Raw genomic sequence first — 24,805 nt, 5'->3', positions numbered from 1 at the left:
TGGGTGGCTCAGTCAGTTGAGCGTCAGACTCTTGATTTCGGCTCAGGTCATGATCTCATGGTTCACGGGATCGAGCCCGGCCTGTCAGCATGGAGCCTGCTTGGGATCCTCTGTCTCCATCTCTCTCTGGCCCTCCTCTGCTTGTGCTCTTTCTCAAAAATAAATAAATATAAATAAATATCAGCAGAGGGATGCCTGGCTGACTCAATCAGAGGAGCGTGCCACGCTTGATCTCAGGGTCGTGAGTTCGAGCCCCACGTTGGGTACAGAGATTACTTAAAATAAATAAATAAAATTTGGAAAAAAACAAAAACAAAAATGAAAATCAGTAGAATGATAAACACAAAATACAGAGTAGTGATTATTTCCCGGGAAAGGCAGGAAAATGGGGCAGAGAGGATTACACCGGGCACACAGGTTATTAGCAATAGGTTATTCATTCCGGTGCTCGGTGCACAGGCATTTATTATATTATAATAACTTATAACCAACATATATGTCATATAATCCTGTGAATGTATCAGATGCTGTTTTTCAAAAGGTAATTAAAATAGCTTAACAGTGGGGAGCCTGGATGGCTCAGTCAGTTAGGCTTGATTAGACTCGTGATTTCGGCTCAGGTCATGGACTGGGGGTTCGTGGGATCGAGCCCCGGATCCAGCTCAGCACTGATAGCTTGGAGCCTGCTTGGGATTCTGTCTCTCTGCCCCTCTACCACTCATGCTCGCTCTCTCTCTCTCTCTCAAAATAAATACATAAACTTAAAAAATAGTTTAAGAAAGGAAATGCAATCCTAGTGATTATAGGTCTGCAGGGAAATCTATGTATAAAGTCACAATATATAAGGTAAACACTATTAGTTAGAGTTTCAACTTTCAGACTCAACAGACAGACAAAGCACGGAAGACTTAACTATGGCTACAGAAGTAAACATAGCCGTTATCAGCCTCGATGTGGTCCAAGTAAAAACTCAGAAGAGGTAAACTGGAAGGGGGCGAGGAGAAGAGAGCTGAAGGGAAGAGTGGGGGACCTGACAGCAGGGTCTCCGCAGAAAGTTGGGGAGGGTGAGCACTGCACAAGAGCGCACAGCGGAAGGGGTGGGTGAGAACTGAGGTCCAGTCTGCATTCTGCTCAATGAGCGATGCCCCTCCAAGGGGGCTGCATTGACCAGGAGGAAGAGGTACTTTGTTCTCTGTCTCCTAAAGGGGCTCCTCCCCCCAAGACAACCGCCCCAGCATCTGTTCAGAGGGGCTGCCTTTTGACCACAAGGTTCGAGGCACAAAGGTGCCTGGCAGAATCGCAGTCCTGGCCAACCAGCTGCTGGTGTATCAGCAAGAGCTCTCCGGTTGGGAGCACGAACCCAGACTGGCTGAGCTGGGCAACAAGGAATGCCTCGGGGCAATACTGGGTGAACACAGACTCAGAGAGGAAGCTGAACGTCCAGGCGAGTCTCGACGGGAGCCAAGGAACGTGGCCCCTCTGCTCACTGCTTCCCCTCAGGTGACCCCACTCACCCCCACCCTTGCCCGTTCCTGATCGGGATTCCGAATCTCAGAGTCTGACTGGCCTCGACTGGGGCACGTCTCCACCTCTGGAGGTGGGAAGGCGGATGCCCGGACCGACAGACCACCAGAGCCACATGGACTTGGGGAGCGACAGCGACCCAAAAGAAAGGAAGCCGAGCAGTCAAAAAAATAATGGTAACATGGTGCTGCTGGGCACCCCCAGTTTGCCAGCTGTTTCTTTGTTTGTTTTAATGCTTGCTTATTTTTGAGAGCGAGAATCTGAAGCAGGCTCCGAGATAATCAGCGCAGAGCCCAATGCGGGGCTCGAACATGAGATCATGACCTGAGCCAAAGTCAGACACTTAAGTGACTGAGCCACCCCGGCGCCCCCAGTTCTGTTTTGTTTTGTTTTTTTTGTTTTGTTTTTTTTGTTTTTTTTTTTTTTTTTCAGTAGGCTCAGCACCCAACGTGGGGCTTGAACTCATGACCCCAAGCCAAGACCCAAGAGTTGCATTCTCTACCGACTGGGCCAGCCAGGTGCCCCTGCCAGTTTTTAAAACAGTTAAAATGTACACTTACCGTGTGACCCGGCACGGTCAATCCTACATGTACACCCAAGTAGAATGATAGTTATCACACAAAACCCTGTATAAGAATATTTATAACGGCTTTATCTATAATCACTTAAAACTGGAAACAAGCCAAACGTCCCTTCACTAGGGAATGAACAAAGTCTGATGTATCCATGCACTGAAATATTAGTCCACAACGAAAAGTAATGAAGTATATAGATGAAGCTCAAATACATTAAGTTTAGCAAAAGAAGCCGGACTTGAAAGGCTACATACTGTATGGTCCCATTTATATGACGTTATAGAAAAGGCAACATTCCAGGGGACAGAAAACAGATCCGGGGTTGCCAGAAGCTGGAATTGGGAAGGAGTTCACCACAAAGGGGCACAGGGAATCTGAGGAAGGAGGGGCGATGCAAGTCCTTTGTTTCTCAATAATGGTGGTAGTCACGTGACTATAGATGTTTGCCAAAAACCTCAGAACGTTACACTAAAAAGGGTAAATTTTCCTATATGTAAATTGTGCCTTTAAAATATACCCTCATGGGGCACCTGGGTGGCTCAGTCCGTGAAGCCTTTGACTTCCGCTCAGGTCATGATCTCAGGGTTCCTGAGTTCAAGCCCTGCATCAGGCTCTGTGCTGACAGCTTAGAGCCTGGAACCTGCTCCCGATTCTGTGTCTCCCTCTCTGCCCCTCCCCTGCTCACACTCTGTCTCTGTCTCTGTCTCTCTCTCTCAAAAATAAGCATTAAAAAAAATTAATAATAAAATAAAACATTGTTGAATCAGTATATTGTACACCTGAAATTAATATAACACTGTATGTTAACTATAATGGAATCAAAATTGAAATAAATAAAATTTAAAAATGGGAAATATATATATATATATACACCTTAAAAATTATACCTAAAAAAGAGGGGGGGAGACCATATTTTACAAATAGCAAAAAAGTGACTTCTGTGTTCTCAGGAGGGAGGGTGGCATAATTCCCACCAAGATTTATGTTAGGGGCACCTGGCTGGCTCAGTCAGTGGAGCAGGCCACCCTTGATCTTGAGGTTGTGGGTTCGAGCCCCACCTTGGATGCAGCGATTACTTAAAAATCTTAAAAGAAAAACAAGTATGAAGAGTGGGGGCAGACATTCATGCCCAAGAACTCAATCGTGATGAAGGAAGAGCTGAAATGCCAAGCTTCTGCCAGGGCCCAGAACCACCGCGGGAGACGGAGAGACGGTAGGGGCGCGAGCGTGGGGAGGGCCCGGAGGCCCGGGGAGCAGGTGCCCCGCACGTGCCCTCTGCCTGCTCCTCAACTCCTCAGGGGCTCCTCGGCGGGAGGGGGGTGTGTGGGAGCGCCACCCCCATCCTGTCTCGCGCGACGGGCGAACACAGCGAACCCGGATCCGGAGCACCAGCCGCAGGACGCGTCCCGGACCCAAGGCAGGAAGCCCTCCTCGCGCCGCAGGTGCGGGTGCCGGCACGGAGGGGCGGAGCGTGGAGCAGAGAGGGGCGGGGCCCGGCGTGGAGGGGCGGGGCCAGGGCTGGGGACGGGGCCAATCCCTGAGCGCAGAGCCCAGGGAGAACGCGGCCACGCCCCCGAGGGTGCCAGCCGGCCCGGCGCGGGCGCCGGGCGAGTTCTGCCCCTCTGCACCCCTCTACCCCTGGCCCGTGGCTCTCTGGGGCCGCTGGGTGGCGAGTCCACAGTTCGGACTGGGCGTGCTGCGGAGCAAGGTCTGGGGTTCGCCAGGCAGGCGGAGGAGCGGATACCCTACTCCTGCACCGGATGGGGTGCCCGTCTGGTGAACTGGCCAACCCAGAGAGCAGGAACCAGCACTTATCCCTGTCCCTGAAGAGAGGAGGCGAGCCCAGCGAGCAAGGAAGGAGGGGAAAGAGACTAGCTTTCAGGGATGGACAGAGAGCCCGGCTGAAGGGCTCCGGAAAGGATCTCAGGTAGAAGTGGGCTGGAGGGCTCAGTGGGGCCAGGAGAGGGGAGAGAGCCAGTGAGCAGCATGTGAGGAGAAGGGGGCAGCTCCTCTCGTCCACTTCTTGCTTGTGGTCACGATTGCATCCCCCTCCGCCACGACGATGTTGACCCAGAGGCCACAGAAGGGCCAGCCCAAAGAGAAGCAGGTGCCGTGTCCTATCTTCATTGTCATCGACTCCCCAAACGTGGAGACCACGAACACGAGGAGCAAGGTTGTTGGTGGAGAAAGGACTTACTGACTCAGAGAGATTCCCGGGGCGGCCCAGCTCCCCCACCTGCACCTTTCCGGGGCCTCTGACAATATCTGTTTCCCAAATCCCCCCAGCATGACAGAATGCGAAGGAATGGGGGTAATGGCAGCCCCAGGACTCCCCACGTGGGTCGGCGAGCCTATCATCACCTGGGACATTCGTACCTGCTACCCACACCACCATGCCTGGAATGGCAACCCTGGCAGCCCTGAGAGCCGCCTTCTCCCCTGGAGCCTCCTATCGCACCTACAAGGAAGTTGCAGGAGGCAACCAGAGAGAGAGACACGGAGTGTGCATGGGGGAGGGGCAGAGAGAGGGAGACACAGAATCCAAAGCAGGCTCCAGGCTCCCAGCTGTCAGCACAGAGCCCGACACGGGGCTGGAACCCACAAACTGTGAGATCATGACCTGAGCCGAAGTTGGACGTTCAACCGCCTGAGCCCCCCAGGCGCCCCTCCCATCCATTTTCTCCAAGTTTACCGCGGTCCTCACTCCCCGCATCCACCAACCGCTCCCATTAAGGCCGGGCGTCGTGGCCCTCTGCCCTCTCCCACAGGCCCGCAGAGGGCAGACCCCTCAGGACTGCACAGACACACTGGGGTCACCCCAGAATGGAAAGGGGCCCCTAAGGTAACAGAAGGGTAACAGCCCTCTTCCCTGTCTTTTCAGTCTCCTTTGGAACGTGTGGTTGCATTTTGTGTGTCTACATGTCCCCAGAACAACACTTGTCTGCTCTCCATTTCCCCATTATCCCAGCATCAGAACTTCTGAACTGGTGAAGGGAGGCTTCCTTAGAGCAGGAATGGGGCGGGGGGCGGTGAGGAGCCTGGAGGGAATGTACACAGAGTGCGTGTGTGGCTGTTTGCCTCTGCGTGTCTATCTCAGTATCTCAGAGGAAGAGGGGAGCGTAGTGGGGAGGGGCTCCCCCACCAGGAAACTTCAAGGAGCGTGCGCACCGGCCCCCTCCCATGACCACTAACCTCCTCTTCCTGGAACCTCAGTCCCCCTATTGCAACCCCAGAATGCTCTTTGCCCAGATCTTACCAGAGTTGCTTTCTTCTTGTCATTTGGACCTCAGCTCAAACATCACCTCCTCTAGGCTCTTCCCCAAAGCCACACACACACACACACACACACACACACACACAATCATTCTGAACCCCAGCCCCTTGCTGTATTTTCTTCACAGCACTCACTGCTCCCTTATTAATTTGTTTACTTGGCATTTGAATGTAGGCTCCTTGAGGAGCCTTAGTCTTTTTCATCTCTGTACCCCTGTGTCCTAGAACAGTGCCTGATGCATAGCAGGCGCTCCATAAATAGGTACTGTATTGAACTGAATTGAATTGAATTGAACAGAGATGCCTGGCTGGTCAGTAAAGGACATTTATTGCTGACTGACTGCCCTTTTTGCCCTTCTCCCTATGTCTTCATCCCCTGCTGGAGTCCCAGCCATACCTGGCCCTGCCCTGTCCTCTTCCCCAACCCGCAACAGCGCTCTGCTTCAGCTGTAGACCCTTCCCCGCCACTGCTTAGATCCCCCGGGGAACTACGAGTGGGGGCCAACACCCTCAGGCCATGCTCCTGGTCTCCAAGCCCCAGGCCCAGCAGAACCGACCCCGGCTCTCAGAGAATCTCTTTCCAAGCAGCCCCACCCCCTTACAAAGCCACGTTTGGGAAACTTTAAGCACACGCTCCCCTCCATACAGGCCCACCAACGTTTACTGAGGGTTTCTCATTCACGGGGCACTGTGCAAACCCGGACGGCCAAATGCCAGTCCCTTTCTCCCTCCGAGTCTCCCAGAGTCCTTCCACCTCCTGTGGCTGGCGTGGCGGTTGCTGTCCTGGGCCGGTTGCCATGCATGAGCAGAAGGGACAGAGTGATGGTCTAGTTCAGGGGAGGCCTGGTGCCAGGCCTGGGCACCCTCCCCACCCCACCCCCCACCCTCACCAGCAACTGTCTGCTCTGCCCTGGCCCCATCCCTCACGTCCTTGTGGCATCCTGCAGGGCCGTTTCTCCTCTGGAAGGAGATGCTCCGGAGGGGGTTACACTGGCTCTTTGTCCTCTCCCCACTGGTTGGCCCAGTGTTTCTGTGACAGGGCCAGGATGACGGCGGGAAAGGCCAGGAGGCTCACCGGAGGGCCCGCGATCCACAGCTCCAGTCTCTTCACCCAAACCCAGAGCCGGTCTGAAGCCCGAAGCCGGGGCTGCGTGACTGGATACGGTTGGGTTGGAGGCCAAGTTTGGGGCAAGGAAGCTTCAGGGGGCTTCAGGCCGCAGCCACTGGCCATCTTCGTCCGCTACCAGGCTGCCATGGACCCCTGGCCCAGCGCCCAGGCCTCTCACCCCCAACTCTGGCTTCTGGCTGCCAAGCCACACCCAGCACATCTCGTCTGGAGCTCAGACCTCCTGTCTTCTTGGAGAGAATAATAGGAAAAACAGGGGGTGAGGGAAGGCATGGGGCACTTGGTCCGGGGGGGGGGGGGGGTGCAAAACCGCACACACACACACCATGTTCAGCAGAATCACCTTCCCTGATACATCCAGAGACATGCACAGATGCGCACACACACATTCTCTGAGTCACACACTCTGGATTCTTCTAGAAGAGAGGAAGTGGCTTGAGAGGGCACAGGAGGCACCCCAAGAGTGGAATCCAAAGCTTCCCAGACTCAAAGGGCAGGACAGCCGTGGCTGGAGAACGAGGCAGGGTCACTACCGGTCTCTTGGGCCCAGACCGCCATCTTGCGCGGCCGGATGGCTCCCTGCTTATCGCCACTGGCTATTTTATTCTAAGACTTTATCTCCAGCGCAGCCCTTTTTAAAGCTTTATTGACCTAGCTTAGTCTTCCTGGGCTGTGAGCGTAGCAGGGATACTCATTGGCCAGGGGCTCAGCCAGCTCAGCACCCATTGGCTGCTCTGCACTAAGCCTCTTTCTCCATTGGCCGCTCACTCGAGCGTGTTCGTTGGCTGCTCTCTCCTGAAGCTCGGTCCCTATTGGTTGCCAATAGAGGTAGCGTTCCCACTGACAGCGAATCCAATGGATGGGTGGGCTTTGCCCTCCCGGTGCCAAGCGCCAGATGTCCCAACCTGTGCACCACCGCTGCCGCCCTGCCTGCCTTAGGGTGGGGGAGCGCTGGGGGGGCTTGAAGAGGGCCCAACGGCCTCGAGGAGTCTCTGGTGCTGGCGAAGGTGCTTCCTCCTTTCGTGTTCCCCTGTGACTTCACACACCAGCTGGGCAGGGAAGGCCCCAGGAAAGCCCTTTAGCCAGCCTGGGAAGAGAGAGACAGGGGCCCAAGTGGAGCCAGGGCAGTGGATGGGACAGGAAGGAAAAGGAGGTCCGATAGGGTCTGATGCCTGAGGGTCACGGTTAGTGTGGGGATGAGTGGAGAAGCCTGGAGTGGCAGTAGAAAGGCCATTTCATTAGAAGTGGAGACAGCAGCAGCAACAGAAGATGTGTGTCATTCCTGTCCAGCCCTGCTCATCTCTCATCAGTGCTGCTCATCTCAAGCAAGGGAGAGCTGGAGTTCTAACGGGACCCGCACAGTCTGGTCCCCCTTACTTCTGTGACCTCATCTGTTTCTCTGGCCTTTTTTCACTCTGTCTACCATGCTGGCTGGCCTCCTTACGATTCTTCAAACACTCTGGCCACAGGGCCTTTGCACCGACTCCTGCCTTGGCTGGGACACTCTTTTCCCAGACACCATGTGCCCAACTAAGTTCTTCACCTCTGTCAAGTCACTGCTCACACGGTGCCTCCTTGTGGAGGGGCACCTCGACCTCCTACTTATTTTAAAATTTTTTAAATGTTTATTTATTTTTGAAAGAGACAGAGAGACAGAGAGGCAGAGCACAAGCAGGGGAGGGGCAGAGACAGAGGGAGACATAGAATCCCAAGCGGGCTCCAGGCTCCAAGCTATCAGTACAGAACCAGACCCGGGGCTTGAACTCATGAACTGTGAGATCATGACCTGAGCCGAAGTCAGACACGTTACTGACTGAGGCACCCAGGCTCCCCTATTTTTACTTTTTTAAGCTTATTTATTTATTTAGAGAGAGAGAGAGAGAGCGCCAGCACCCCGTTGACCTCTCTATGTTCAATTGTAATCCTAGGGCACCTGGGTGTCTCAGTTGGTTAAGCGTCCAACTTTGGCTCAGGTCATGATCTCGCACATGGTTCATGAGTTCGAGCCCCGCATTGGGCTCTGTGTGGTCAGCTCAGAGTCTGGAGCCTGCTTCAGATTCTGTGTCTCCCTCTCTTTTTGCCCCTCCCTACTCACTATTTTTCTCTTTTTCTCTCTCACTCTCTCTCTCAAAAATAAACATAATAAATAAATAAACATTAAAAAAAATTGTAATCCTATCCAACCCTGGGACCGCCTGACCCTGACTCTGTTCTACATGTGTTTTCCCACAACACTTATAACCCTCAGACACTGTATCATCTACTTTTTTTTTTTTTAAGTAATTCCTACAGGGGGCGCCTGAGTGGCTCAGTGGGTTAAGTGTCCAACTCTTGACCTCAGCTGGAGTCATGATCTATCAGTTTGTGGATGTGAGCCCCACATCAGGATTCTCTCTCTTTCTGCCCTTCCTTCTCCCCTTTCTCTCTAAATAAATCAATAAACTTTTTTTTTTTTAATTCACCGAGTGAATAAATAAAAGAATCTCTCACCTTCAGGGCTCTTGTGCAGGTGCCTGGGCAGAGCCCTGGACTCCAGACTTCGTGCCTCAGTCCTGGCCGGTGCAGAAGACTCTGAACACAGTTCCTGGGAACAGTCTGCTTGGGGGTGGGTGACACACAGTGGGATCAAGGCCCTTTTTAGCTTTTCCCCCATCTTCCCCTCTTAGCCTCACTTTTCCTTCCCTCGTCTCCCAGAGGACACTCACCACAGTCCTCATAGACGGTGTCCGGGGAGCAGGGAAGGGGGCCGGGGGTAGGAAAGGCTCCCAGCCAGCGCTGCATGTCTGATCTGGTGGGGACATAGGGAGGGGTCACGTTTGAACCAGGAGGTCCTTCTGAGGGACAGACAAGGGCCGTGGAGGAGAGAGACTGAGGAAGAGGGTGGCGGGGCCTGAGAATCCAAGTGAGGGTCCCAGGGTGTTTTCTGAAGGCGACACGACTCACAGGGAGGAGGCTTGGAGTAGCCGGTGGGTGGGGCGGCCCTGGTGGTTGCTGAGAAGGGAGAGGCGGAACGTAGGGGGTCCAGATGGGTCCGGAACCTGCTGGGCCTGGACCAGGGAGCGGTGGGCATAGTCCAGAACCTGCAGCCGCTGCCCACTGCCCAGGGAAGAGGCAGTTCAGAGGGAGAATGGGGGATCCGGCTGGACCCCCAGCTCCCCGCCTCCCTACCCCAGCCTGGGCTCCCTCTCTCCCTGGGACCCACCTCTTGGGCTGAGTGATGAGCAGCAGGTCGCTGAAGAGTAGCAGGCAGAGGGGGGTGAAGCGGGGGCGCGAGGTAAAGAGCACACCCCCCCTCCGGCACCCTAACTCGGTCAGCTCCCCTTGCAACTCCAGGCGCCTGGACCAGGACACTAGGGGCAGGGCCTGTGGGGGAGCAGGGGGAGGTTCTGGCTTGTTGCCGCACTGCGGGGGGGGGGGGGGGGGGGGGGGCCTGGGCAGGGGCTCACCTTGACCTTGTGGAAGCGCAGCCTCTGGGTGAGCCGGATCAGCTCCTCTGTCTGCTTCATGCGCCCCACCTCTGCACTGCAGCGCTCAATGATCTGGGGTCGGGGGAGCCGTGTCACCCACCCCTCCTTCCTTCTGCCCCAACCACCTGGTCGCCTGCCTCCCGATCCCCTATCCCCCGCCCCGCCCCCCACAGCATCCCTCCTGCCCACCTTGCTGACGGCACCCAGGGCTTTCTGGGCATTCTCCTGGCGGCTGGACCCCTCCTCTGTCTGGCGCAGGATATTCTGGGGACAAGGAGGTAAGAGGGACTGGGCGCCCCACTCTGCCGCCCTGGGATTCAGAGGGGCTGCTATTCAGAGGACCCTACGTAGCTTGACAAAATGTTCTGGGTTCATCGGGCTGGGGAACCAACTTCAGGGAGGCAGACAGACCTCACCACTCCCCATCTGCATTACCCTGAGCCCGTCATGTTACCTCTTTGGGCCTCAGTCTCCCCATCTGTCAAATGGGGACAACAATACCCACCCAGCAGACCAGAAGCACTGCTGTAACGATTCAACGAGGTAAATCTAGGAAAAGTACTCCTTGGCCCGCAGTAAACACAAAAGAAGACAGCTACTATTTTCATCGTTAGCTCTTAGCGCAAACAATGCAGCCAAGTGGTTGAGAGCGCCCGGGCGTCCATTTTGCCGCTCTCAGTTATTCTCTGTATGACCTGGGGCAAGTTATGTAACCTCGCGGTGCCTCAGTTTCCTCATCCATAAAGTGGGGTCAGTAACACTTCCCACCTACAGTGGCCGGTAATGTGAAATAGGTAGACAACACTTAAAACCATGCCTAGGACAGAGCGCTCCACAGCCGTCTAGCTATTACGATTAGTATTATGATTATGGCACTGTCTACACCGGGGATATAGAAAGCGGAATACGATACGAAGAGGCTGATACCCTAGATGGGGCCTCTCACCGGGTCACCCACAGCAGGTGACCTGGTTTAGGGAGAAGTTTCTGCTTTGCAACAGAAGAGCGTTTCTGTGTCTCAACCTAACCCCCATCCCCGGTATCGCTCCGCCAAGGCGCCTTTTTAGACACGTTTTCCCCGCAGCGTCCTGCCCGCGTGGAATGTTAATGCCACAGATACGCTGCGCGTCTACCGATGTGCCCCCCGCCAACATCGGACCAGCTAAGGTTGTTTTCACCCCCAAAGAGCTCATCCTCGCTCGGAGTGCTATCACCCCCACTGGGGAGGCACGCGGCAGGAGACCTCAAAGGCCACTCCTCACGTTCCCCCCAGACCCTGGGACAGGAGGGGACCTGCCCAAGACCACTAGGCCAGCTAGTGGCCGAGCTAAGTGGCGAACCCGCGCGTCCAGCCAGGGGCTCCTTCGCGGCACCCAGACTGCTCCCTGGACGGCTGGTCGGCCCCAGCCAGGCTGGGTGGGTCCTGAGTTGAGAAGCCGGGCAGGAGGCAGGAGGCCCCCCCCCCCGCTGGGGGGGGGAGGGGGAGAGTGCTCCCGTGAGGGCCCCCCCCCCGCCCCCACCCCCGGGGGGGGGGGCACAGGTACCTGCAGCAGCATGCGGAGCCTGGTGATTCGCTGAAAGGGCAGCAGCAGGAAGGACGGCAGCGGCAGCCGCTCGCACTTGGGGAGGCTTTGCAGGCGCCGCAGCTCGGCCGAGAAGCGCACGTTGGTGTCCCTGCGAAAGCGGTCCCCGCGGATGGCAGCGTCCACCTGGAGGCCCCGCCCCCGCCCCTGCTCCCCTCCGGTCCTCCCCCTCCCCCGCCACGTGCACTCACATAAGGCGGCTGTAGGTCTCCTCCTGGTATTGCTGGTTCCGCACGTAATCCACGTACACCGAGAAAGGGCCCACGGCGTGGTCGTGCACCACGTCACACAGGTCGCTGATGTGGGGGGAAGAGCGCACACGGGACAGCAGCGTCCCTAGAAACCTGAGGGAGTCAGGGGAACACGCAATGGAGGTGGGGCACACAGCCAGGTCTCCCAGGAGTCCGAGCAAGAGCTGGGCTCTTGCTGGGAGCTATCTGGGCCCCTGGAAGGGAGGACCTGGGACAAGCAGAAAGCTAAGGGAGTGCTCAGCGGCCAGAGGCCCCGCTTGCTCTTCCGACAGGACCCCACTGACCGCTCGCTGACTCCCTGGACTCGCTGCACGTTGGAGAAGAGGGTGTGGTGGTCCCGGGGGGTGAGCGTGTCCCGGAGAGCCTGGCTCAGCACGAAGGTGTCCGTTAGCAGCCGCAGGGAGCGCAGGTAGGAGGCCTCGGAGGTCACCACCTCGAACAGGCTCTGAGGAGGAAGGGCAGGGCAGTGGGCGGAAAGCCCGGCTCCCGCCAGTCCCGGACCCAGGTTCCACCCTCCTCCCCCAGCCCCGCGCCAGCCCTGCCGGACCCCAGGCGTGCCCACCTCCTGCATGCGCCTCTCCTGGGGGCTGAGGGTGTCCAGGAGGCCGCTGGCCCGCACAGCCGGCAGCTCCTGCCACAGCGTGTTGCGAGGTCCAGGGGGCCGTGCGAAGGTGGGAGCTTCGCCGGGGTTTGTTGGAGAGGGACACCCGTCCTCGCCGACCCCCCAGAGCTCCTCTGACAGCACAGCTGCTCGATAGTTCTGGTACAGGGGCTCTGGAGTACAGACCCAGCACATCAGGGAAGCCCAGCGCCCCAGAACCCTTCCCCACTGCTTGATGGGGGGGGGGGGACAGAGGGGACCCCAGGTCCAGAGGCCCTCACCGTCCTGCAGGGGCAGCTCCCAGTTCTGTTCCTTCAGCAATTCCAGCCCCTCCTTGTCCCTGCGGAGAGAAACAGAGGGACTGCCCCAGAGCCACCACGATCACACACCCCCCAGGGGGCGCTATTCACATGCTAGTGTAAGGGAGTGCGTGATCCTCACACAGGTAGTGTGCAGGGACCTCGATGGAACCACACACACAAAATTATTTATGCGGGGCGCCTGGGTGGCCCAGTCGGGGGACCGCCTGACTTTGGCTCAGGTCCCGATCTCCCGGTTTGTGGGTTCAAGCCCCGCATCGGGCTCTGTGCTGACAGCTCAGGGCCTGCTTGGGATCCTCTCTCTCTGCCCCTCCCCTGCTCTCTCTCTCCCTCTCTTGAAAAATAAACAAACATTTTGTAAAAATTATTTATGTGCCTGTTATATACAAGGCCCTGTACTGGGCAAGCCCCATCCATTCCTGCTATCTCAACTACTGGGTACCACACACTTCCAAGCCTCTCTCTCCAGAGCTCTCCAGATCGCTCAGCTGCGGATGGTTGTCTGGCATGTCCTATTTGTGTCTCAGTGAAATTCAGCATGATCAAACCCACAATCGCACCTCCCTGCTCTGCCGCATTCAACCAAGTTAAACACCTAGGAGAATTCCTACCAGCAAGGGCTGAATAAGTGAGTGGGAACTCACTAGCTCTGATAGGGGTGGTGAATCTAAAATGATTAATAGGGGTGCCTGGGTGGCTCAGCCGGTTAAGCATCTGACTCTTGATTTCAGCTCAGGTCATGATTTCATGGTTCGTGGGTTTGAGCCCCATATCGGGCTCTGTGCTGACAGCGTGGAGCCTGCTTGGGATTCTCTATCTCCTTCTCTTTCTCTGCCTCTCTCTCTCTCTCAAAATAAAATAAATGAACATTAAGATGATCAACAAACCCACATAACACAGGAGAGGCGTCCCTGGTGCTAAACAGATTTATAGACCATTGCAATAGAGGCTCAAGGTCCCGGAAGTAAACCAGAGCAATTGCTGTGGGCGGGGCTCTTTACCAATATCGCACTAAACAACTCTGTGAAGTAGCTGGTGTCTTATCCCCACCCACAGATGAGGACTCTGAGACCAGGAAGGTTAAGTGACTTGTCTGAGGCCACACAGCTGGTAAGGGACAGAACCGCTTGTCTCCAGAGCCCTAGACGTCCTTCCCCCTCATGTGCGAAGGTGCGATTTCGCTGGGCCTGAAGCTTAGCCTGTGCTGGGGTAGGGGTAAGGGTGCGGGTATTTGGTACCTGCCCTCCATAGATGCTGGAGGAGTGTCCTGACGAGCTTCATCAGGATTGTCCCCTGGAGAGAGAGCCCAGAGTCAAGAGAACAAATCTCCAGGATCCCCAGCCCCGGACTCCTGACTCCAGCCCCCACCCCACCCCCACCCGCCAGCGGGAGACGCTCACTATAAAAACTACAACTCCAGTCAGCCCCAGAGCAGCAGCTGGTGGAGAACAAAGACTCCTGAGCGGGTTGTGGGTGGTAGTTTTTTGGCTTTTACGAAGATCCACCTCCAGCCCTTCCCTTCCCCGCCCAGAGACCCGCTCACCCGGGCTCTGTACCTGTCGGGATTCCGTCTTCCGAGGGCAAATGGAGATCTGGCTGCGGGGGGTCCCCAGAAGCGGTGATGTCTGGCCTGACCCACGCTGGTTTGGGGGCTTTCAGGGGTGGCAAGAGTTTGCGTTCAGCAGTGGAGCGGTACGACGTAAGGACCACTGGGGGGAGACTGAGGCTTGGAGGGCTGGGGCGGGAGCGGGAGGTCCTCAGTGGGGAGGCCCGGCAGAAAGCCCTGGGGCCATCCTCATAGCCCCCCACAGGTACCCATCGGAGCTCCAGGCCAGGCCGGCCTATGTGGCAGACACAGGGGCAACAGGGAGGGCAGGCCAGGACAGCATCTGGGGGAGACAGGGGTGCCCTAAGGAGAGGGCCCTTGGGACCTGGCCCCACCTTGCCTGGGCCTCCTCCCTCCCCCTAACCTACCAAGCAGTGGGACAAGGTGGTCCAGCCCCAGGCATCTTTATCTTCCCCACCCTGACTCTCTTCAAACCCCCCCAAAAAACATGGAAATCAGATTTTTCCCAACATGAAATCCATTTTTAAAAATGTAGCCCCTGGGGGTGCCTGAGTGACTCAGTCAGTTAAGAGTCTGAACGACTTCAGCTCACATCATGATCTTGCAGTTTGTGAGTTCAAGCCCCGTGTCAGGCTCTGTGCTAACAGCTCGGAGCCTGGAGCCTACTTCGGATTCTGTGTGTCCCTCCCTCTCTCTGTGTCCCACCCCCACCCGCCCTGTGCTCTGTCTCTCTGTCTCTCAAAAATAAATATATCTTTTAAAAATGTGAAAAAAAAAAATATATATATATATATAGCCCCTGAAAGGACCCAGTCTTAAAGCACTAAAAACAAAGAAGCCCACACAGGGCTCCACGATGCACTTACCCGGAGCACCATTCTCCTGTGACCCGCTCCCAGCAAGGTTGCCCTGTGGAACCTCTCTCTCGCCATTCACATCCACTGCCCCATGGGCACCCGGCTCCAGGGCATCCCCAGCCTGGACCTTGCCTTCAGCCCCCCATTCAAACCTGCCAGCCAATCTCCGCACAGTGCCTGGGGCCGAGGCAGAGCCACCCTGGGCCAGGACCTCAGCCCTGGGGAGCAGGGGCGGAGTGTGGGGTGACCCGGAGGGCTTGGGTGGGGGAACTGGAGACCGGGGAGCGGGCTCTGGGGTGACGGAGCGCCTCGACACTGGACTGGGGGTGCTGGAAGGCGAGTCTGGGGAAGTCTGGGAGTCGAGGCTGGCTTTAGAAGCCGAGGGGGGCAGAAGGGCAGGGGGCTTGAGGGCCGAGGCTGGGGGCTCCCAGGGGATGGGGGTGCACATCGGGGTTGGCGCATCATTGGAGGTGAGGGGAGCTTCTCGTGGAGAAGAGCCATTGTGGTGGGGCCCTGGGGACTGGGCAGCCCTGGGGCGAGAAGGAGGACGGGGGCGGATGATCCGAGGGGGCTTCTGGGTAGGGGGTGTTGCTGCAGGAAGAGACTGGGCTGACATCTTCCTCTGGGCTCTTCAAAGGAGTGGGATACTCTTCTGGAGTCATCCCCTGAGGAAGAGGGAGGAAGAGACCCTTAATGCCCACCCCACCCCACCCACCCCCTTCCCCCGCCATGGGTAGACGGAGGCCTCCCAGCAGAAACTGTTTGCAAGCAAATGGGGACATGATTTCGGGGTGGGGGGGGGCGCGGGAGGGGGAAAGGCTAGTGCCCTCCCTCTGCTTCTTTCTCATCTCCACTGTCTTCCTCTCCTCACCTCTCACCCCTCCCAGCCTCCCAGCCTCCATTTCTCTCTGTCTTTTGGCTTCTGCTGCCACAGTCGGGGCCACAGGGGGCAGTGAGGCCGGCGCGGGGGCGGCCAGCTGGAGACCCAGGTTGGGGGCCCCGGTACATCGCGCTTTTCCTATAGCCAGACGTGTCCGGCTGCAGAGCTGTGCGTGCGTGCGTGCGTGCGTGCGTGCGTGCGCCAGCGCGCGAGAGGTGTTGAGAACGCACGCTCCTTGCGGCCAGGCAGGGTGGCGCGCGCAGGCCGCGGCGCGGTGCAGACGGAGAGGCGGGGTGGGAGCGGACGCGTGTGCGCAGGCGCGCCGCCCGGCCCGGGGAAGCGAGGGATGCATCACTATTTCCCTGCTCCAGCGGGCCCTCCGCCCCCCATTTCCCAGTTCCTCTCTCCGGACTCTCCCTTTCCGGATTATTTTTAGTCTCCTTTTCCTGCCCTCAAGATTCCTGGAGCCTCTGACCCCAAGAGACCAGGGGGCCCCGGGCACGGTCTCTCCTGCCCGGTCCTCATCCCTGCCCGCCCCCGCCCCGCCCCGCGTCTGGTCAGAGAGGCCCCAGTGGGAGCCTGGGTCCTGCCAGGATGCCTGGTGGGTGGTCGGGAGACCGGACTGAAGGTGAGGACCAGTGGGGCCAGGACGCCGAAACCTGGGCTTCACCTCCTCCTGCGGGCAGGCGGCTGCAATCCTGAGAAGGCGGCAGGGTCAGGGCGGTGGCCCCAAACTCCGCACAGGAGGCGGCCGGAGAGTCAGACCCCCTCCAGGCCCCGGATTAGGTTCTGGTGAAAGGATGCCGGGTGGGGGCTGGGGGCCGGAGGCTGTGAATCTTGCAGCTCAATGGCCTCTGTGTTCTGGCAGGAAGCTCCTTAGGTGACCCAGGCAGTGGCCTCACCAGCTGGCGGGCTCCTCCCCAGCCTTGCCCCCCTTCAGGGATCCCTCCCCCCCCCCCACTCCCCGCCAAAGGTACCTGCGTTTACTTCCTTTCCCGCCCCCCCACTCAGGCCTCTCTCACAGGGACCCAGGTACCAGGCCCCACGCACTCACCCTTCAGTCCTCTCCACTCTGTCACCTCCCAGGGCTGAGTGAGTAGGGGCAGGAAACAGGAATCGGATCCTCCTCCCAACCGGACACCCCCCCTCCCCAAACCACACCGCACTCCACATGCGCACACTAGGGTTCTGGAAGATGTGATGGACCCAGGATCCCAAGGGTCCCGGAAAAAGGCTGAAACGCCGGCGTGGGAGAGCGGGCTGTTCTGTAGGCACAGGGTCTGGTTGTGGCTGCGTGGCTGCGTGGACTGGGGGCTGACGGGGCCCCGGGGTGAGGACGAAGGATGGGCTGGCAATGGCACAGGGCCGGGCCGGTGGGAGGGCACCGGGCACGGGCGTCTGGACACCTCTGTATCAGCTGAGGGATGGTGTGTGTGTCCCTCCAGGACGTGTCTATCTCTCCCACACCACACACGAGAGCCTGTCCCTTAAGCTTCTAACCTGTCCCTCTGGGTGTGAGCCAGTCTTTATGCCACACCACGGGACCCCCACCCAGGCTTCCCGCTCCCTGTAGTGCCCCCCTCCCTGAACTTACCTTTATCTTTCTGGAAGCTGTTTCTATTTTCAGCCTGTCCTGCCTACCCCTTGGAGCGAGGAGTGTGGGGCCAGGTCTCCGAATGCCTGTTCCTGTGTTTCTGGGGCGGGAACTGAGGGCCCAGATTGAGATCTCCACAGAGGAAGCCAGTTCCTTGGCCCCACCCGGCCATTGTGTCAGGCGTGTGTGCATGTGTGCATGGGGGGCGGGGGGAGGGAGGCAGGGGGAGAGGGCCTCCGGTGGGAAGGAGGTCGGAGACCTGAGACCCCGGTCTCCTCCAGGTGGGTGTGACATTTGCTGGGACCCCTGCCTGTTCACCCTTCTCTGCCCACTCTCTCTGGGTCCCAGCCGCTGACTCTCCCTTTCCCACTGGGAGGCTTTGATGTGGACTGGCCTGTGCAGTCAGCACCCCCTGAGGCTGGGTGGGCGGGGGACCCTCTCCCCTCTAATTTGCTCTGTGCTTGAGGGGCTGGGGGTGTGCCATAAAAACAGGGTGGAGCGAACCCCCGCCTAGCCTGGATCCAGGCTGGTGGGAGGAAGATACAAGGGCGGTTATGAAATCCGGGGGCCTCTGCCCACGCCCAGTGCCGCTCTTTCTAGATCTTCGCGCCCACACCCAAACAAGATACTGGAAAGAAAAGCCGGAAAACTGGTATGAAAGCGTTTGACCCCTTTTCTCCTCCACGTGAAAGGCAAAATTCTCGCAACGACCTACCAGGCGCTACCCGACCTACCCTCTGCCCATCCCTGTCCGGGCCTGCAGCCTGGAAACCTGCCTCCGGAGACATCCCCATGGGTGAGTCCCTCCCTTCTTCAAGTCACTGCTCAGAGACCACAGTCTCACGAGGCCTGCCCCACCACTCTGAAACTGCCAGCCGCCGCCTCCTGCCCCATTCCCAACCTGCCTTCTTTCCCCGCCGGCAACCATTGCTTGTAACGCACCAAAATCTGTGCTCTCAAACTGACAAATTCTGTTTATAGTTAATTACCTTTCCGTGTTAAAAAGTAAGCTTCCTGGTGGCAGGATCTTTATGTTCTGCTCACTGATGTATCTATCCCCAAGTTCTGGAACAGGGTCAGGCATATAATAATAGGTGCTTAGGGGCGCCTGGGTGGCTCAGTCGGTTGGGCGGCCGACTTCACCTCAGGTCATGATCTTGCGGTCTGTGAGTTCGAGCCCCGCGTCGGGCTCCTTGCTGACTGCTTGGAGCCTGGAGCCTGCTTCAAATTCTGTGTCTCCTTCTCTCTCTGCCCCTTCCCCATTCTCACTCTGTCTCTCTCTGTCTTTCAAAAATGAATAAATGTTAAAAAAATTAAAAAACAATAATAATAGGTACTTAATGTTTTGGGAATTGACACAAATTAAATTGAATCCTCCCCATAGGTCTACTAGTCTCTGACTCTCCTTCCCTACAGACCGTTTCCACGATTCTGTTGATCCCACCTGTTTCCCAACACACACACACATACACACACACACACACACACACACACACACACCCCAGGACCAGGAATCTAACCTCCCAGCCCTCATCTCTAGATCCTTTTAGACTTTCAGGGAGAGAAAATCTTTCCAAGAGTATCTCACAGACCCAATCAAGAAAGCTGAATACATGTAAGTAGCCAAAAGAATCCTGTCGTGTGTGTGTGTGTGTGTGTGTGCGCGCGCGCGCACGTGCGCGCGTGTGTTTTAACCGAAACGGGAATATCTTATTCATTTTGCTACTTACAAAAATAACATTAAAAAAAGATAACCCAAGGGGCACCTGGCTGGCCCAGTCGGTGGAACGTGCAACTCTTGATCTCAGGGTTGTGAGTTCAAGCCCGACATTAGATGTAGAGCTTACTTTAAAAAATAAAAATAAGGACAGCACCTCGGTGGCTCAGTGGGTTGAGCCAGGGTTGTGGGATCAAGCCCAGTGTCGGGCTCTGAGTTGACCATGGAGCCTGCTTAAGATTCTCTCTCTCTCTCTCTCTCTCTCTCTCTCTCTCTCTCTCTCTCTCTCTCCCTCTGCCACTCTCCTCCCCCACTCACACACACACTCTCTCTCTCTCTCTCAAATAAAAATAAATAAATAATAGGGGCGCCTTGGTGGCTCAGTCGGTGAAGTGTCCAACTCTTGGTTTCGGCTCAGGTCATGATCTTGTGGTTGGTGGGTTTGAGCCCTACGTCAGGCTCCATGCTTCTGACGGGGCAGAGTCTGCTTGGGATTCTCCCTCTCTCTGCTCCCACCCTGCTCTCTCTCTCTCTCTCTTTCTCAAAATAAATAAACTTTGAAAATAAACAAATAAATAAATAGCGTAACCCCGAAGTGCTGGTTATTAGCTGCAAACATGAATGGCACTTGAGACTTTCTAAAACCCAGGGGTGAGTGGGGATGCCGGCAGAAGAGGAATGGAGTGGACTGGACCCCCCTGGGCCCTTCGCTGTCCTCCCTCACTTTCCCGCTGCCTCTCTCTGTCCTGACTGACCCATCCGGAGGCCTCCTATCTGCCTAGCTGTTGGTGAGAGATGTCCCCTCCTCCCCCAAACTGAAACTCCCTGGGACTGCACTCGGAATGTTCTAACATTCCTGACCAAGAGGCTCTACTGGGCCCCACTGCTGAAAGCAACCACAAGGATGAAAAAAAAAAAACACGACTTTTCAGAGCTATAAAATCACCGTCTGTTTATTTATATGTGTGCGCCGTCTCATTCGAAAAGAAACTGAGCTCTGAAAATCATACCGTGCGACACCCACCAGATTATTTTTGTACGGACACGTATTTGTTGTGCAAATACTTTTACAAAGGTAGTGAAGGTTTTTTCATGTAGTAATACAGCGTCCCACCCCCACCAAGGCAAAAGCTTTCTATTTTTCCGTATTCCAGGGACACCATCATCGTTTCGAGTCTGTATTCTGCCTTCTCTTATTTAGCATTGCTTTATGACCCTTTGTCATGTTGCTACGCGGTCCTCGTAACTACGGCTTTTCCTGGAATATAATATTGCATCAACTAGGTTTTACCACCTTGGTAAGAACAGTAAAAGTCTTCTAGGAAATGCTTCACGCCTCCACCCCCACCCCACTCCATATGGTTCCAGTGGGACAGCCGACCACAGCAGTCTCCTCCAGGCCATCTGACCCAGGTTTGGTCAATCCTCTGGCCACAGAGAATGGCCCAGGAATGCAGGAGTCACCTGTTATGCCCAGAATTCGTGATCCCCAAAGACCACTAGGGAGCCGAGTCCGATGCAAAAGCAAAGAGCCTTTATTCGAGCTAGCTTGAGCTCAATCCCCTACCTGCACCGACGCAGCGGTGAGATACCAGGGAAAGAGAGCAGAGCCAGTTTCAAAAGGACAAAGGTTTTATTGGGGCCTGGGGGCAGTTGGTGAGGTAATGGCTATGGCCTCAGCCGATTGGCTGGGGAAGGGTCCTGGGGAAGGGTCGAGTCCTGTTAGGCAGGTGAGGGGGGGGGTTACTCAAGGGGAGGAGGTGTGGTCAAGGTGAAGGACACAGAACAAGATGGAGTCGGCTGGCGTAGGCCCGCCCTTTCATCACCCAAGCAGGGACAGCCTCCCTGGGAAAGAGCCGCTTTCTCTTTCCTCCAAGGGCACAAAGCAGGAACAAGGTTAAGTCTAGCGCCATCAGACTTGGCCTTTCCTCCACCCCACCCGCCATCCCCACCCTAGTCAATTCAATGGGGAGAAAATGAGCCCCATACCCCAGGGAAGCAGAGACAAGAGATGGAGGGGGGCTGACAACTCATTTTTGTCCACTGGACCACCCCATTTCCTGAGCCACTAAATTCTTTCATGCTTAAGCTAGTTTCAGCTGGGTTTCTGTCACTTATTGCTGAGAGAATCTTGACTATTGTAATTCATTCCCTAGGGCCGGACATGTGGGTCACTTTCAGGTTTTGTCATTACAATCAAGGCTGCGATGCACATCCTTTTCTGTGCAAAACACTTGCAATTTGAAATGTGATTCACGAAGGAACCCTAGGAGACACTTAGACTGTTCCTTGAAAATCAGGTAGGGTTTGGCCAGGCCAAGAGGCAAGGCATGGGTGCCCATCTGGGGGGACCACAGAGAGCGGGCCCATCTGGAGAACTGTGGGGAGAGAGTCTTGGCTGAAATGGAAAGAAGGTTAGGAGGCTGGAGGAACAGGCACAGAAGGTTTCTGAGTGGGGGTGGCGGGGGCGGACAGAAATGGTCTTGACCATTTCTTTACCCACGCTCACCTTCTGGTACCTGGTTCTCCTTCAGGGAGCCACCATCATTCTAGTCCACATGGCCCAGAAGCAGCCAGCCAACACGTGCTCTCTTCCCTAGCCACCGAGATTGATTCAGGGGTGAGCCTGTGACACACGCAGGGCCAAAGCATAATCCACGCAGGACGTAGGCGCCAATCATTGAAAAAGACATTCTACGCTCTCTGGTAGGTTATTTTCCAAAGATGGTTGCAACAGTCCCTCCCATCCCAAATTCCCTTTTGCAATGGGACTCTGACACTCTTCTCATTAAGAGGAAGAATTTAGGGTGACTCAGTCGGCCAAGCAATTGACTCTTGATCTCGGCTCAGGTCACAATCTTGCAGTCTGTGAGTTCGAGCCCCATGTCAGGATCCATGCCGACTGTGCAGTCGGCTTGGGATCCTGTCTCCCTCTCTCTCTGCCCATCCACAGCTTGTGTGCTCTCGCTCTCCAAATAAATAAAGACAAGAGAGAGGAAGAATTTATTTTCCCTCCAATTCAACCTGGGCTGGCCCCGTGACCTGCTTTGATCAAGAGAACGTGAAGAATGACACTGTGCCTGTTCGGGGCCTGGGCCTGAAGAGGACTGGCAGCTTCATCTTTGTTTTCTTAGGAGCCAGCCGTCGTGCACAGAAATGTCGGTGAGACTACTGAATGGTGACCGGCCATGTGGAGGAAGAAGCCACTTGGAGAACCAGGATGCCCCAGCCATCAGCTAGGATGGAGATCTTAGGACACGTGAGGCCATGTTGGATTCTCCAGCCCCACCCCAACACCCAACTAATACCACACAGGGCATCCACAGTGAGCCCTGCCCAAATCCTTTTTGTTCCTCCCAAATTCTTCTTCTTAACGTTTATTTTTGAGAGAGAGAGACAGAGCATGAGTGGGTAAGGGGCAGAGAGAGGGAGACACAAAATCGAAAGCAGGATCCAGACTCTGGGCTGTCAGCACAGAGCCCGTCGCGAGGCTTGAACCCACAAACTGTGAGATCGTGACCTGAGCCGAAGCCGGACGCTTAACCGCCTGGGTGCCCCAGCCCAAATTCTTGATCCACAGACTCCTGAGCAAAGAAATGGTTTGTGTGTCAGACCACTAAGTCTTGGGTTGATTCCTTATGCAGAGATAGACAACCAAAGCGCTGTCTCTCCTCTGGGGATGCTAAGCTGATGAGGCACAGGCCTAGGGCTACTCCGTGGGGTGCCTGAGAATAAAACCAACACAAGGGAGAGGCTGAGACACAGAGGTGAGTCCCTGATCCCGCTGGCCTGAAATCCTATCTGTGTTTGCGCTTTTCTGTGATGTGAGTCAGCAAATTCCTGTTCTGTAAGCTGGTTTGAGTAGGGTTTACGTCACTTATAACCAAAAAAAAAAAAAATTCCTTATGAGGGGAGAGGAGCTCTCGGTGAAAGAAATATTGAGTCCCACTGGTGTCTGGTAGGGCCAGGACCTTGAACTCCAATAGAATCCTTCCGGGAGTGGGGCGCCTGGGTGGTTCAGTTGGTTAACTTCAGCTCAGGTCAAGATCTCACACGGTCTGTGGGTTCAAGCCCCCGTCGGGCTCTGTGCTGACAGCTGGGGCCTGGTTCAGATTGTGTCTCCCTCTCCCTCTCTGCCCTTCCACTGCTCATGCTCTGTCTGTCTGTCTGTCTGTCTCTCTCAAAAATAAGTAATTAAAAAAAAATGAAGAAACCTTCTGGAAGCACACAATCCCCGGGCGTCCTTTTCTGTATGGAATGCTTAACCGACTGAGCCATCCAGGCGCCCCATAGAGATAGGTTCTGATGTTGGTAAGGATAAAGGATTCGGTCCAACTGCCACCAGGTGGAGGAGTCTGAGCACTTCTGCCCCTCCCCCACTCATGCTCTTTCTGTCTCACTCTCTGAAAAATAAATACACATAAAAAAATTTTTAAAAATGAATCTAGACACAGGCCTTACATCATCCAGGCTCAGAAAAAGACTATAGACCTATGACGTAAAATGTAAAACTCTGAGATTTCAAGGAGAAAAATATAGGAGCTAATCCAGGTGACCTTGGGTTTGGCGATATGTTTTTGGATACAACACGAAAAGCATGGTCCATGAAAGAAAGAGCTCCCAAGGCTAAAGCTAGAACACTTTGAGCAACAAAATAAAGTATATGGGATTATAACCCAAAGTATAAAATAAATATCCGTGGGTCCATACTGATAGAAATCAATAGTTGAATAAATGAATATATAAATGAGGGAGACAACTCTTCCGTGCATTAATTCCAAATAAATTGTGCAGATATTTCTCCCTCGAGGAGGCGGAGTCTAACTCTCCATCCCTTAAGTGTGGGCTGTGCATAGTGACTTCCCTCCAAAGAGTACAGTTTGCAGAGGAGGAAAAAATCATAGCTTTGCAACGGAGACCCCTGACAAAGGGTACCTGATCCAGGTGATCAAGATCGACACCAACAGGGGCACCTGGGTGGCTCAGTCGGTTAAGCGTCCGACTTCGGCTCAGGTCATGATCTCACAGTCCGTGAGTTCGAGCTCCACATCGGGCTCTGTGCTGACGGCTCAGAGCCTGGAGTCTGTGTCTCCCTCTCTCTCTAGCCCTCCCTGACTAGTGCTCTGTCTCTCTCTGTCTCTCAAAAATAAATAAATGTAAAAAAAAAGAAAAAAAAAAGAAAAGAAAAGATCAACACCCACAGTGAGAAGCCACTTTGACAGTATGCATCCAGTGGCACCCTTGATATGATGTGATGAATGACATTTACCTCTGTGGTCTTCCTCCCAAAAACCCATGACCTCAGTTCAATCATGAGAGGGAAAAAAGAAAAAAGAAAGAAAATCATGAGACAAAAAGCCCTCAGTGAATCCTGAGAATGCAGAGAACATGCTACAAAATCCTTAACGCAGGACTCCTCAAAACTGTCAAGGTCACCAAAAACTGTCAAGGTCATCAAAAACAAGGAGAA

The 24,805-nt window shown here is 55.4% G+C and overlaps 1 protein-coding gene and 1 long non-coding RNA gene across 9 annotated transcripts; one reads left to right on the top strand and one right to left on the bottom strand.

Moving 5' to 3' along the window:
• Window positions 1-6,015: 6,015 nt before the first annotated feature.
• On the bottom strand, window positions 6,016-17,767 carry ARHGEF15 (Rho guanine nucleotide exchange factor 15). 8 transcript variants are annotated; one of them, XM_053211704.1, is made up of 19 exons: window positions 17,619-17,729; window positions 17,079-17,112; window positions 16,695-16,899; window positions 15,154-15,809; window positions 14,277-14,609; window positions 13,959-14,013; window positions 12,682-12,740; window positions 12,362-12,573; window positions 12,084-12,244; window positions 11,740-11,892; window positions 11,510-11,639; window positions 10,155-10,229; window positions 9,945-10,037; window positions 9,701-9,861; window positions 9,442-9,594; window positions 9,204-9,286; window positions 8,989-9,093; window positions 7,404-7,585; window positions 6,016-6,728 (listed from the first exon to the last, which is right to left on the bottom strand). In XM_053211704.1, the coding sequence occupies exons 4-18, from the start codon at window positions 15,758-15,760 to the stop codon at window positions 7,434-7,436; spliced, it is 2,532 nt and encodes an 843-aa protein (XP_053067679.1). In that variant the 5' UTR covers window positions 15,761-15,809; window positions 16,695-16,899; window positions 17,079-17,112; window positions 17,619-17,729; the 3' UTR covers window positions 6,016-6,728; window positions 7,404-7,433. The 8 variants fall into 8 exon arrangements, with proteins under 8 accessions (XP_053067679.1, XP_053067678.1, XP_053067680.1 ...); XM_053211703.1 differs by having other exon boundaries at window positions 6,016-6,725; XM_053211705.1 differs by having other exon boundaries at window positions 6,016-6,725; window positions 7,433-7,585.
• Window positions 16,560-23,234, top strand: LOC128313378 (uncharacterized). The gene is made up of 3 exons (XR_008294007.1): window positions 16,560-17,899; window positions 18,311-18,414; window positions 22,470-23,234. It is a non-coding gene; the product is annotated as an uncharacterized LOC128313378 (long non-coding RNA).
• Window positions 23,235-24,805: the final 1,571 nt, after the last annotated feature.

Source organism: Acinonyx jubatus, chromosome E1 (genome assembly GCF_027475565.1).
Source record: "Acinonyx jubatus isolate Ajub_Pintada_27869175 chromosome E1, VMU_Ajub_asm_v1.0, whole genome shotgun sequence".
Lineage (NCBI taxonomy): Eukaryota > Metazoa > Chordata > Mammalia > Carnivora > Felidae > Acinonyx > Acinonyx jubatus.
Note: the sequence above shows the minus strand (reverse complement) of the source record. Positions and strands in the feature narration are given on the sequence as shown.

Coding starts and splice junctions, on each gene's coding strand:
- ARHGEF15 (XM_027047699.2), bottom strand. CDS start 15,760: ATGTCAGCCCAGTCTCTTCCTGCAGCAACACCCCCTACCCAGAAGCCC. Junction 11,893..12,083: donor GTCCAGGGAGTCAGCGAGCG/GTCAGTGGGGTC, acceptor TGACTCCCTCAG/GTTTCTAGGGACGCTGCTGT. Junction 9,595..9,700: donor CTCATCACTCAGCCCAAGAG/GTGGGTCCCAGG, acceptor TTCCCTGGGCAG/TGGGCAGCGGCTGCAGGTTC.